The following is a 14,937-nucleotide window of genomic DNA, read 5'->3' as shown; positions in this document are numbered from 1 at the left end:
TAACCGCCACTTAAGGGCCTCCTCCCACCGCCGCGGGTATTTTACCCTTGGTGGCCAGACGGCAAAGGCCCCAAGAGCCCTGCCTGGTTTTACCAGGCGGTCGTCTTGCGGGCTGGGGGGCCTCTCCTGTTTGGGCACCGTGTGCCCCACGGAGGGCCGCCCCAAAGCCCCAACCGATCCCAATATACAACATTCCCCCTCCCAATCAACACCTCCCCCCACCACCCGTTGCCTTGCTGGGGCACAACTGATTGTCCCTGGTGAGGCCCCAAAAACATGTCTGAGTTCCGGGGCCGTCCTTCCTCTTGCCTCCGATGGCTTGGTGTTTTCCCTGCAGTGGCCATCGCTCCCGGTGGCTCTGCTGGGACTAAGAGCTGCCGGCCCACTGATTGGTCAGCAGCTCCATTAGGTGGGACTTCCTGCCTCAAGGAGGTGGAGGTCCCGCCTAAGACCAATTAAGGGGCTGGGGAGTGAAAAATCTGAGTGGTTCCCCAGGCGCAGTGGAGGTGGGCTCACCATCAACTTTTCAGCCAATGGACAAGGCCTCCCGCCCAATGTAAAATTCCGGCCAACGTTTCAGGTTGACGACCCTTCATCAGGAGTACATAGAGATGTAACAGGTTTTTAAGCAAGGCAGGGAAAGCAGGAATGAAGGTGGGGGGAATGGGAAGAGAGGAGAAAAGAACAAAATGGAAAATCTGTGATGGTGTATAAGGCAGGAGAGTTTAAATGACAAAAAGGATAATGGTTAGCTTCAGATTTCCAGCATCCACAGTATTTTGCTCTTGTATGAACATTGTGGCACTAGCCATATGTTCAGAGGCATTCCCTAACTTTAATGTCTTCCACACTCTCCCTGCCAATTGATTTCTAATGCTGCTTCCTTGAAACTATCATCGGGCTCTGTTGTCCCTCTTACCAGGCCAGCACATATTTATTAATGCTGATTGCAAGCTATCATGTTCTGCAAGTACGACAGTATTCATGACGTTGAAAATACATAGAGCAGTGAAAATGTAGCAAAGGAATGTAATCTGGGTGACATACTGGATATTTAAAGGAAATTGGCGTCACCTTGCTTGATTCATTTACAAGTGTTATGACGAGGTGGGAGGAGTGCACTACCTTTTCTAGTTCCATTTCTCCACAGGTCACAACACATATTTAAATGTTTACCCAGCTATTGGTTCGGTCAATCATATACGCTACTCTTTATCCCAAAATAAAATACACCAACCAGGTTTTGTTAATAAACAACAGAAATTATCAGTTTAGTATCAAACAAGATTTCTCCAGATTTATGAAGCAAAGCATTAACACACAGATTGAAAAATGAAAGTTCCCTTTTAAAATGTCACCACCCCCTCCCCCTCCCCCCCACACACACTGAAAAAATACAGAAATTCTCTCTGCAGAGGTCTGTGACAAAAAATCCAAAAAAAGAATACTTTGGCCAAATACTTGCTAATTCTTGAATAAAAAAAACAAGATATAGAAGGAGGTCAGTTGTCCCTTTTGGTCTGGCGTCCAGGTATACGGAGACAGGTCACTGGGATCTTTTTTCTAAAGCAGTTCTTTTCAGGCGGTGCTGAAAATTAATCTGGCAGGTTTTTCCAGCTCCTCAGGAGAGATGCAGCACCAGGGATTTTAGCTCTTCCACACTGGATCTTTGCAGGGTTTCTTCAAAGAGGTAGAGAAAGAGGTGAGCTGGGTGGTTTCTTTTTCCTTGGCAGGCAAAACACCAACTGTCTTCAAAACAGTTCACACCCCAATTGACTTGAAAACAAAATCCAAACCCCAAACAGAATGTCAATCTCCTGACCGCCATAGACCTTGACATGTGGCTTCTCTGTAAATATCTTCCCCAGGTCACTAAGGTTTCTGTTGTTTATTGAGCTTAAAGCACATAATTTCTAGCACAGGTTGTTTTTAAACAACATCTCCGTGTCCTTTCAGTGAACTGTCAACAACAAAACAAAGTCTGGCATGTATAAAATCTTCAACCTTCCAATGAATCCATCTCCACAATTTAAATATGAGTCCTCAAAAAAAAACAACAAAAAAACAGAAGCTGTTTCATTACACCTGCATTGATTGTTCTGGGTTTTCTCTCTGCTAACCTTCATGATTGCATCTTTACTGTACTAATTCATTATATTCAAATCGATGATTCATTCCCTTAGTTATCTCATGTTAACTTCCTCATAATGTATTTTTTCAGGGACAAACAGTTTACGGAGATGAACTTGCCAGGACTGACTTCAATTTCTATTTATGACAGATACATGTCATAGTACATTAATATTAATTGCTTAACTTTGTAAATTTCCTCAGGTATGACATCTTTTGGACAACCTTCCAAGTCTGGCAAACTTATAACACAGCGTTCACACACTCTTACATTTCCTGTTGAGACTGGTCAACCAGCCACTCCTGGGGGCAGGAACTCCCCTCCCCCCTGACAGTCTCTCAATTCTCCCCAACAGATTCTCAGATACTTGCTCATCAAAATGGCATTTTCTTTGTCTCCTATACTGTAGCTCCACTTCCAAATTGCTCCTCAAACCAGCTGTATTCTGCTAACAGATATAACTGGTTAGTCTGTACTGCAAGCAGGTTACTGCATAGTACAGATCCTCTGTCTCCCCCCCCCCCCCCCATACCCAGGCATGTTCGTCAAAGTGAGGGATGTCAGTGCTGGATAATGGAAACCTTTTTGCATAAACAGACCTCATATCCCCTCAGATCCAGAAGTTGCAGCCTTTCTCAAGAACTCGCTTAAGACTCACACAGATCCAAGTTCCTTCGTGCATCCTAAAGTCTCACTCCAGTCTTAGCTCCTCCAAAAGAAATACCATAATTAACATAAGTTAATTACAGGTTCCAAATTATGTTACTAAGTTTATTCACCATATTAAGTATCAGCACATAAATAAAGAACTGCACAATTTTGTGCAATGAATGACGAGCGACTAACTCCCAGACCTTTGATGATACACGTGCAGTAAATGGTTATGTAGGGGGAGAAATTCAACTCTTACTGGTGCCACGTTCAGTACACACACTCACAAACGTTGAGCTGAGGCCCGATCGAAATTGGGCCGTGGCCTCATTTGCATTAAACAGCCAAGTTGCAGATGCCAGTCGGGTTTCTCAGTGGTGGTCAACATTTGAAGCCTGAGCAATTCTGGCTGGCCCACAGGTAGCTTCTGGGCATGGGGCAGAATAGAGGGTGGCAAACCGTGCCAACAGAGGCCCACAGTACTTTTGTGGAGCCAGGAACAACACACCTGCTCCTCTTGGCTCCACAGAAATTAAACTATTTAGTTTTCTAACTGTTTATTAAGCAGCTTCCAGCAGTCCCTTGAAGAACCTCTGGTTAGGCTGCTCAAGCAGGCGTGGCGTAAGCTCCGCCTATTTGCAGACCAATTTAATCAGGGTCCTACAATCTGCATGAAGATTTTTTGCAGGGCGTCCAACGACTATTTCAGCTGGGCTCCATGCACACCTAGAAGTCGCTTGCTTCCAATTTGGAAGTAGGTACACTTTTTAGGGAAAGATTGGGAGAGGGATATCGTGACCCAAAGTTGGTCCCACCAACATTGATGTTGAATAACATCACTATTTCCCTTTGATTTGTCCAAAGATCAGTGAATTTGATGTAGACAGAAAAAATGTGTTTTTTGCTCATCTGCCTCTTTGCTGTCTGTTTCAAAGTGAATTGTGCACAGAATAGGTATTATTCAGATCTCAGAAATGTGCCTCCTGGATTAACACAGTAAGCTAGTCTAAAAGTAAGGACATAAGAGTATTTATAGCAATGCAGATAGACTGGCATCTATCAACCATTGTAAGGCTGCTAGACACAAGACAAATGGAGTAAGTGAAATATGTGCATGTATGAGGCGAGTTCTTCTCCAATCTAAATGTACACTGTGAAAAGGCCACCTAACCTACCACAACCTCATTATCTCCTCTGACCTCCCATGTCTCCTACATTGTTAAAGCCACCTCTGTGACGTTTGAAGGGGTTAAAAACTTTTATCGCAAGTCACAAGCTGATTACCAGCATCAGTACTATTATGCTGTAGAATGTTAATGATTTTCTTATCATTCTAGGCTGAAGAACAACCATATTATGAGGACAACATCTACATGTACATATATTTCGTAATCTTCATCATTTTTGGATCTTTCTTCACATTAAACCTGTTCATTGGTGTCATCATTGACAACTTCAATCAACAAAAGAAAAAGATAAGTTTACTTCTCTTTGTATGAGGGGAAAAAAGTTCTGATAAAAATTTCTATCTTTTAAGCAAACCTTCAGAGACAAATCATCCATTTGGACTCCAATGTCCAAATAGCAATATTATTTTCAATATGAAGAAAAATGGAATAGACTAATTCTATCCTTCCTTCAATATCTTCAGAATTTTTTCTAATTATATGATTAGAATATTTAATAAATGTATACTGTAGTGATATCAGATGGCTGAACATCAGTGCTGCAATAACTTCACTATTTTTTTTCTGTTAACACCATTCCTCTTAAGTTACTGACTTCCTGTTGGGTTTTGGCTCCATTGGGGACTGCTCAACCTGTTGCCCAAAAGTTGCTGCTGTTTATGTGTGAGTTCTCACTGTGAGATTAAACCACAGGGATCATCACAACTGAGCCTGATCGTACGCTCATTCAACATCCACACATGCTTCCAGTAATTGTTACCCATGTCTTTGAATGAAGTTGCTAATTGACAGCATGGAGATGAAGGGGGGCGGGGCAGGGGGGAGCCAAGGATAGATCCCTTAAGGACTCCAGAGGTAACAGTGTGGGGTGGGGAGAGAAGCCAATGGTGGAGGTACTCTGGCTACAATAGCATAGGTAAGAGTGCAACCAAGATAAGGCACTCCCACTGAACTGAACAACAGAAGTGTGGTGTTGGAAGGGGATAGTGCATTTGACTGTATCAAAGGCTGCAGACAGGTAGAGAAGGATGGGGAAGGATAACTTACCATGGTCACAACCACAGAGTGTGTCATTTGTGACTTTGACAAGGGCAGTTTCAGTGCTTTGGCAGGGACAGAAACCTAATTGGAGAGATTCAAATTAGAGAAGAGAGGATTGACACGGACTTTGGAGAAGATAAAGAAGTTGGAGACAGGCATTGTTTGCAAGGACAGAGGGGCAAGTGTTAATTTTCTGAGGAAGTGGTTCATGACAGTGGTTTTGACAGGGAGGGTTCAATTCCTGAGGAGACAGAACCATTTACAATGTCAGCTAGCGTGAGGACCAGGAAGGGAACTGAGGTGGTCAGCAGTCAAAATGCCTGACACCACTTACTGTCTAAGCTCTCACCTGGAGAATACCACTTGGATAATAGGCTAATCATCCTTTGTGCAACTGCACCCCAGTACAGAGTCACTGACTTAATGAGGGGAGGGAAGGAAAGAAATGAAAATATTCCTAAGGTTGTAACCAGTTTCTCTTGGTTTTCTTTACTTTGGAGGTCAGGATATCTTTATGACTGAAGAACAAAAGAAATATTATAATGCAATGAAGAAACTGGGATCCAAGAAGCCCCAGAAGCCCATTCCAAGGCCACTGGTAAGCAATGCACAAGAACTAAGAGTGCAGCAAATCATTTAGACTACAGATACTTTAAAATGCACTGGAGGTTTTGTTTTTAACTCATTTCGCAATAGGTTACAAGCTGCTTCTGTGACAATGACCATTGGAAGCCAGGCCTCTGACAATTGCCACAGATATCTTGTCTATCCACCTGTAAACATGAATAATATTCCTGAATAGTGAACATTGTATGTAAATTTAGCAATGAGATGCTCTTGTTCTAACTGTCTGGCTCTTTAAATTATGGGTAGTCTGTTGGCTGTATTTCCACTATCCATCCTTGTTGGCTCAGTTACTGCTCCTTCAGCTCTCAGCATGGTTGGCTCCATATAGACAGGACAGAAAATTGCTCAGCCTGTACACAAGATGGCTCTGTTTTAGGAATCTAGATCTAAACTTGCTTCAACAAAGCAATTCACTTTATTAAAAAGCTGCATTCTATTATGAGGCATTTCACTGAGTACCACCTTGTTCTCGACCCAGCTTCTGGGTGATGTTGGGGCAGCTTGAGTGCTAATTCTTCTCCCTCTGTATGAAGAAGGTGTGAAGCAGATTTTCATGTTCTTAATAAATCAAAGACATTTTTCCTAGCTGGCAGTGTGCTATACTTCAAACACACAGGATGCAGTATTTTTTTTTGCCAGATACTATTTTTTTTCTGTGTTTTGTTTGTTACAGAACGTAATCCAGGGTGGAGTCTATGACTTTGTCACTCAACAGGTTTTTGACATCACCATCATGATCCTCATCTGCCTCAACATGGTAACAATGATGGTGGAAACAGATGATCAAAGCAAAGAGAGTGAACTCATTCTGTACTGGATCAACTTCATCTTCATTGTTTTCTTCACAAGTGAATGCCTGCTCAAACTCTTTGCACTGAGGCATTATTATTTCACAATTGGGTGGAATATATTTGACTTTGTGGTTGTGATCCTTTCCATTGTGGGTGAGTAATAATATTTAAATAACATTGTTTGCAAGTTTAACATGAGCCCATATTTATCCAATAGTGCACTCATTGTGTAATCGATAGTAGTGTAAAGGCTACAGCACTTGCTTTATACCAGTATTAGCGAGACAACTAAGCTTGACAAGAGAGAAGGTCAACAGAGAATCAAAGAGTCGCAAAAATGTACAATACTCAGCACCCGTCATCAGAATCTGGCAATTTGCCAAATTTTGCAAGGATAGGGTTCTGTGGTAGGCTTTCATAATGTGCTTTCACTTTTGATCTCTCGGTTTGAATCCAGGCTAGATGAATAGATGAAAGTCTTCTCCTTGAAATGTGTTCTATCAGCTCGGATAGTCCAACATTATATTGGTACTGTTTCAGAGAGGCCAAACCGACAGCTGATGTAGGAAATGGGCCAGGCTCAGGTTGTTGGGGGTGGGGGTGTCGGCTGGAGGTGGGGGAGTGGGGAAATCATATTGTTGCAGTGGAGTGTTTGTCTGAGGCTGGGGTTAAGATGCAGTGTATGGGATAGAGTAGAAGGAGCATGCTGAACTTGGCCCATGCTGTATGTTATGTTAGAATGCTTGATGCTGATATTGGGAGTCAAAAGAATTTAATTTTCTTGTACTGACATGTGTCACCTTGATGAGCACAAGAAACAATGGCATTTAAACGTTTTAAAGAAGTGCAACTTTAGGGGCAATTTATACCTACCCCACCCATCAGGAAACCGACGAGATCGGGTACAATGCTGGTTTTACACGCCGTTGAAGTCAAGGGAGGGTGATATTGGGTTGGGGGTGGGGGGAGGAAGCCGATGTTCCACCCGATCCTGTGGGTTTCCCATCCAGCAGGTTAGGTTGGAATGACTCCCTTTGTGTCTGAGACGACCATTATGTTTTCTGTTAGTGCTTGTCTGTGATACAAGTGTTCTCGTTGGAATGTGAAACTGAATGAACAGTATGCAGAACAGAGATACAAGTGTTCATTGGCATTGCTTTAGCAGCCGCAAGGCCATCTACACTGACCCAGAAACCATGCATGCTGTTGCCAACACAGAATGGTATTTTTCTTTTAGCTGCTACAGTCTTTAGATTATTTCATCTTATTTTCCCAACTGAAAGACAACGGCATGGAGGTTCAACAACAGCAACAGTGATGAAACTAGGCTCAGATACCTCTCTTGTTCTTCATCCTCCTTCCTTTAACTTCCAAAAGCATGAGCAAGGGAGTTCTGCAATCCAATAAAATTTTCTTCCCTCCTCTCCTGATGGAAGCAACACATGCTGGGCAATAGTTCCATAGATCTTGGTTATCTTGTGGTACGTTGCCCAAGTGGCCATTCTTTACACGTGAATCGCGACAGTGAGTATTGGCAGACTGCTGAATTGTGGACTGAGAGAGGGCAGGTTGGGGGTATGCATCAAAGGCAAAATCGATCCCCTCCTCACTCAATATCCATGCATGCATTTTCCAGTATGAGTCACTGGGCAATAATCAGGAGCTGGAACTCTGACTTTATTTTTCCCTCCCTAACCCAGGATGGCAAGGTCTTAATGTCATTAAACTTAGACCAGAACCTGGGACCTTCCTAGTCTTCACAGTTCAGTATCTTATAGCAAGGCTTTTCATTAATCTGCAAAAAAAACCTGTAAATATCATCGGAACTTTTGAGTTTGTGTTCCAGGATATAACACGTTCCAAATCATTTGCATCCTGGAAAATGGCACAAATGCTGTCCAGCTTATACAGGGTATGGAACAAATGAAAAACTATGGAGAACAAATATAGAAAACACTCTCGGCTTTTATCAAGCCTTGGGGATTAGGCTGTGTCTCTTATTGTAAATTGTAAAATATTAGTGCAAAGTGTACCATGCAACCTGAGATTGCCCCACATTTTCACACACAAATTTCTTCAGCACCAGAAACGGGTGCTTCTTTGGGCTCAACACTTGCTGAACATTATAAATATTTGACTTCATATTAACCACTCACAGTAGCACAATACTCCCTGCCAAAGGCACCTTTAAACCTCTAACATTTATTATGGTTTACAGTTCTATCTGTGCAGTTAATAAAATGTGACATTTCATCATTAAGTTAATGATATGAAGTGAGGAAATTAATAAACAGTAGGTAACTGTTCTGCAATATACTTCTGCACAGTCTGATCTTATCATTTCTTTAGTTATTTACAGTACCATGTTTCATCTGTGGCAGGTAATTTGCTTTAAAGCAGAAACATTAACAATGAAATCTCTTCTATTTCCTTAGGAATGTTCCTGGCTGAAATAATTGAGAAATACTTTGTATCACCGACCCTTTTCAGAGTAATTCGATTGGCTCGAATTGGTCGTATTTTGCGTCTGATCAAAGGAGCCAAAGGAATCCGAACGCTATTGTTTGCCTTAATGATGTCTTTGCCTGCCTTGTTCAACATTGGGCTTCTGTTGTTCCTGGTCATGTTCATCTTTTCCATATTTGGAATGTCTAATTTTGCATACGTCAAGAAAGATGGTGGTATCGATGATATGTTTAACTTTGAAACATTTGGCAACAGCATGATCTGCTTGTTCCAGGTCACTACATCTGCCGGTTGGGATGGTTTACTCATGCCAATCTTAAACAGACCACCAGATTGTGACCTTGAAAAGGAGAACCCAGGCACTTCTGTTAAAGGAGACTGTGGCAATCCAAGTGTGGGAATATTTTTCTTTGTCAGTTATATCATCATATCATTTTTGATTGTTGTGAACATGTACATTGCCATCATTCTGGAGAACTTCAGCGTGGCTACAGAGGAAAGTGCAGAACCATTGAGTGAGGATGACTTTGAGACCTTCTATGAGATCTGGGAGAAGTTTGACCCTGATGCCACACAGTTCATTGAGTATAACAAGTTGTCTGACTTTGCTGATACCTTGGAAGCACCTCTCAGAGTTCCTAAACCCAATCACATTGAACTCATTGCCATGGACCTGCCCATGGTGAGTGGAGATAGGATTCACTGTTTGGATATCTTATTCGCATTCACCAAACGTGTACTTGGTGAGAGTGGAGAAATGGATGTTCTTCGGCAACAGATGGAGGAGAGATTTGTGGCATCCAATCCCTCCAAGGTATCCTACGAGCCAATCACTACCACTCTTCGGCGCAAACATGAGGAAGTTTGTGCCATCGTTATTCAGCGGGCTTATAGGGCACACTTGGCTAGGCGAAAAATCACCACCAAAGGAAGACTTCCCTGTACTAAGTCAGGAGGCCATGCAAATGAGAATGGCAACACCAATCAAGAGAAAAAAGAAGGCTCTCCCTCCACTGCATCACTACCATCGTACGACAGTGTAACTAAACCTGAGAAACAAGAGAAGGATCGAAAAGGCAATGATAAAGGCAGAAACAACCAAAAAGACATCAGGGAATCTAAGTTGTGAAAAAAATTCCATTTGCAAGCAAATGTTGTTTACAGACTTAAAGTATATAGATATATATATATATATATATATATAAATATATATATCAGTGCAGAACAGTGACCCAATTTCTAGAACAAAAAGGACTCTCATCTAGAGATCTATACCAAACATAATCTGCTTACAATATAAAGTTGTTGCCTAGATGGCAGTGACCTTCCCCTGTCATGACACTAGGACCGTGTACAGCAAAGGGGATTCAATAAACTCCAACAGGTGGTTACTGCATCTACAGTACTTCAGCAGTCACTGCAGCAAAGGACAAACAAAATGGCTGCTAGGATCAGTACATTGCCAAGGGGGTCAGACAGACAGATTTTATTTTCTCATTTTATTTCACTCTTTCAGACAAAAACAATACCAAGGTTTGTTTGACCATGCAAAATTATGGTTGCCTCCTTCCATTATCTGTTCAGCAACTGTAACATTTAGCCCATGTCATTTTTAGTCACGGTTTCTTTCTTATATCTGCATATTTTTCTACATGGGCTTCATGTTGTTTGGGGATAAGGGGAGGTAAGTGGGGTTTTTTTCGGACTGAGGGGGACTTGCTCAGGCCGATTCCAAAAACAAAAATGTGCTCGTTCAATGCATAGAAATGATTTGCATGATAGCATGCTGTGATCAGAAATCATGCATGTAGAGTCATAGACCACAGACACAAGTACTTTGTCCACCCAGTGGTTTCGTCTGATGGCTGAGGCGTTCCACTGTAAAACATACACTATATTGGGGGACAGCCGAATATCATGCCCTTCACAAGTATTTACAAACTCTATAATGAATCATTCATCCAACCTCAGTAGAAGTGAAAAAGGGGGGTTGTGTGTATGTTTAATAGCTAATGTTCTGAACATACAGCCATTGTTGCACATAAATTGCTGCTCTGTATCCTCCTTAAAGGGGAAAATTAAAATACAAGAATGGCTTGTTGTATTTAAATTTCAGTGTAAACCAAAACTAGGGCTTTAAAGATCGTTCATTTGTATCTTGCAGTATTGATTAATCACCTTCATATTGCAGAGTAGACATTTTATACAGAGGTAAGGAATGCTGTGTACATGGCAATTTATCTCTGTGGTGCAATTTTTGGGTACTGGATAATAGGGTATACGCAGCACCAAGATGTGTATTAATCCAAGTTGATACAGTTTTTCAATTTCCAATATCCTTTAAAACGAAAATGAACATTGACACCTTCATCAGTGATGGTTTGCAGTTGGCACTTTGATGCATGTTTTTCTTGCTTCTGTAGTCACATATAATGTTTTTTCTCTAATACTCACATTTGTTTAAAAAAAATGAAGAAAAAAAAGAAATAAATAAACAAGCACGACAAGTCACAGTGCTGAGTGCAAGTGGCAGGTCGTGCGGCTTCATTTCATTTCATTTCTGGTCATCCTGCGACAGATGACGACTGAATGAGGAGTCATGTTTTTCCCCTCGTTAGCTTCCCCAATTAGAATATGATGTATAAAACAAAAAAAAGTCATACATATATGTACAGGCTATATTGTAAGCAGCACAAACGAATGCTGAAAGGTGTGGTTGGAATTTTTAAAAGAATATTATAAATATTGTAATATATCATTTTATTTTATCAGCATGCATTTTTTGTAAATACAACAAAAAAAATTTACAAAATTAAATCAAATGGCTTCAGGCTGATGCCATTGTCACAATTGTTATTTTGGATCCATGGATACTTTTTCATTTGTTAACATCCCAATTCTAGAAGCAGAATGGCAAATTGTAAAGACGACAAATTTTAAAAACCCACTGTTCTCTGGTTCTCTGTGCAATAAATCCATTTAAGACCAAATCTGTTCAGAATTAGATTTTTCGCGCTAATTTGCAGAGATCAGAAACTGGCAAATGAAAGAGTAGGCGGCAAAAGAAATAGTGCATTAGAAAGCAGCAGCATATTGTGGATGCATTTTGTTCTCATTTATGTTTTGCAGCAAGATCCTTGATGTTGTCCAGTGTCAATTCCGGGGCTCATGGGCTCACAGTAATTGCCTGTCCTTACCTAACTGCTCTGAATGGAATCAATAGAATGGGGTCATAAGAGCAAAGAGCCAAGCCACATCCTGGTTTTCATTTTCTGCTACACAGATGTGAACTGTAATTTTAAAATCTTAGTAGTAAACTTGACTAGTAATGTGTTAGTGAAATGCATGGTGGATGATGCTATTACCCAAACAATGATGGTTAAAGCTACATTATTAATACAAGTCTAAAGAATAAATATTACACTTTTTACTCTACCAGGTTGAGGCTGTCTTGGTGTGGATTTTTGTGTTTAGTTCTTTTTTTCGGGGTCTTGTTTCAAAGGGGTACTGTCTTCAACGAAACATGTTTTTGCTTGGCGCAAACCCCCCACCAAAAGATGTCATTTGCATCAAGAAAATATGAGCTACTTGTGGCAAAAATGGTGTCCTGCTCTTGTGCCTGTTTTCCCCTCTTCCTGCAATGAAGACAGTGCCCCTTCACAGCTCCAACCCCCATTGTGCACCGCTGATTACAATTAGCACTGTAGAGCCTTAACGTTTGATATGCCCCCTTTCAATGCCTAAGGCATTAAAGAAGGGGAGTTGGCTGTTATTTTTATCCTGTCTGTTTTAGGGGCAGCCTGAGCATACAAAATATGCCATTGTGTAATTATTGACAGGATCTTAGGTGGAGAAATCAAAGTATACATTGTACGAACTCCATCTTCACAAATGTATGTGATTGCAGTTAAGCATCTAAAAAAACACAATTAGGCCCTTGAATGCTGCAGTGGGTTAATTTACTGCTGTGACTGGATTTGAGTGCAGTCTAGATTGATGAGATGAAAGTCTCTCCTCTCTGCTGGTTATAAGTGTTCTGAGTGAAATGAGTTTGGGGGGTCGTCTCCTGGTTGTTATGAGTCAATAACACTAAACTGGCCATCATTCAGGACTAATTGCCACATTAATTGCCAGTCAGGGAGAGCACATGCATTGCTAAGTGGGGAAAAAAAATTCACAGTGTTGCAATTGGAGGTGCTCTTCTGAAACTAAGGATGTGGCCCACTATTGGGACAGAGCAAAGAGAGCTTTGCTTTGATCTGACTGTGCTATAACCTAATATTAAAGTGTTTGATGCTGACACCAAGTGAGAAAAGTGGAAAACTCTTCCATTGCTCACTATTGGCGTCCATTTCTCTGAGCACAAAGTTGACCATTTCTCCACTTCCATAAAAGGTGAGTTTTGCTAACCTTCATTCTTCTAATTGTTTTGTGCGAAAAATGCTGCGATGAAAGCAAAGGATTCATAGCCAGCAATAGAAAATAAACTTTAAAAAAAATACACAAAGGCTGATTCTATAACTCCCACTGCCAGCAGGGAACGGAACTTGAGCTTTATGGAATGAAGATAGGCCTACAATATTGTAACTTCAAGTTTTCCTACAATTAGGGCTCCCAACTGAGTGTGTGATGTTACGGAGTCACCCCTACAGATGCATAACTTAATGGGAATAATGAACTCAAAGTGCACATTGATCAATTTTATTTTCACACATTCAGCATTGTTTCATGGTAACATGATCATTGGTGTGTTAAGCTGAAACCTGTGTCTATGTGGCTCAGTTGGTAGGGCTGTTACCTCTTGAGTCAAAACGTTATAGTCCCTCATTCCAGGACTTGGGCTCAGTACCTAGGCTGGCACTGTAGTACTGACAGTGCGCTGTATCATCGGAGGTGCCAACTATTGGATGAGATGTAAACGGAGGACCCACCTACCTATGTAGGTGGAGGTTAACTATCCCTTGGCACTATTTGAAGAGGAGCAGGGAGTTTTCCTGGTGTCCCAGTCAACATTTCTTCCTCAACCAAAACCAGACTTAATAGTTACTTTATTGCTGTTTGTGGGATCTTGCTCTGCACAAAATAGCTGCAGAATTTTCCTACAGTCACTGCAATTCAAAGTGATTCATTGTGTGTGGCATTTTGAGGTATGATAAGGCACTATAGAAATACAAGCTTTCTTTCACCTCATTCAGTCATGTCTAAATATATCCCGTAATATTACATTGCATTTCACAATGATGTTCTGAAACACAGCCAGTTTCTATACTTCTTGCATTGTTGATAATCAGACCGCATCAATGGACTTTTTGATGCTGTTTAATTGACTGAGAAGTCTTAGTATGTGTCCCATTTTTTTCTTTGTGTTATTTTGGTAGCACCTCTTTCCTCTGAGTCTGAAGTTTGTGGGTTTAATCCCCATTCCAGGATTACAGCAAGTAATCTAGGCTGCCAGTTACAATGAAATACTGAGGGGGTGCAATCCCGTGGTACTATTCAAAGAAGAACCAGGCTCCTCTCAGTGCCCTAACCAACTTTCCTTCAGCCACTGATGATAACAAAGGCCACTCATCTCTGCTGTATGGGGGGGATATCGCTGTGCGCAAACTGCTGCTGCTTTTGCCTACGTAATAATCACTACCCTTGAAAGTAATTCATTTGTGAAGCACTTTTGAGATATTTCTGAAAAATGCTATCAGGTGCTTTAAAAACGCAAGTCCTTCTTTCTTCCCATTCATTATTGCCTGGATATATCCCAGAATGTACAGAGGGAATGCTGCATTATCAAGGGTGTCATTCTTTGAATGAGGTGTTGAACCAAAGTCTCCTCTATTTGTTCTAGTGGTTCAGGTGACCATTAATGGTCCTATGGTACTATTCAAAGAAAAGCAAGGAATTCTTCAATTGTGTTGGCCAACTTTCCTCAATCAACCATTAATACCTAAAGCAGATTAACTGGTTATTTTATTGATGGCAGTGGAATCCGACTGTGCGCAAAATAGTTGCTGCATTTGCCTACATGGTAGGCATTGCATTCCCAAGT

General features: G+C 41.2%; 1 protein-coding gene across 13 annotated transcripts in view; it reads left to right on the top strand.

Moving 5' to 3' along the window:
* Nucleotides 1-12,267, top strand: part of LOC137358726 (sodium channel protein type 8 subunit alpha-like) — a 238,476-nt gene extending 226,209 nt beyond the window's left edge. For all 13 annotated transcript variants that reach the window (XM_068024971.1, XM_068024981.1, XM_068024984.1 and 10 more), the window contains 4 exons: nucleotides 4,120-4,257; nucleotides 5,504-5,608; nucleotides 6,311-6,581; nucleotides 8,864-12,267. In XM_068024971.1, coding sequence (XP_067881072.1) covers nucleotides 4,120-4,257; nucleotides 5,504-5,608; nucleotides 6,311-6,581; nucleotides 8,864-10,023 — 1,674 coding nt within the window. In that variant the 3' untranslated portion in view covers nucleotides 10,024-12,267. The remainder of the gene's footprint in view (nucleotides 1-4,119; nucleotides 4,258-5,503; nucleotides 5,609-6,310; nucleotides 6,582-8,863) is intronic.
* Nucleotides 12,268-14,937: the final 2,670 nt, after the last annotated feature.

This window comes from Heterodontus francisci, chromosome X, assembly GCF_036365525.1.
Source record: "Heterodontus francisci isolate sHetFra1 chromosome X, sHetFra1.hap1, whole genome shotgun sequence".
Taxonomy (NCBI): domain Eukaryota; kingdom Metazoa; phylum Chordata; class Chondrichthyes; order Heterodontiformes; family Heterodontidae; genus Heterodontus; species Heterodontus francisci.
The sequence above is the reverse complement of the archived record's forward strand: the minus strand, read 5'-3'. Positions and strand labels throughout refer to the sequence as shown.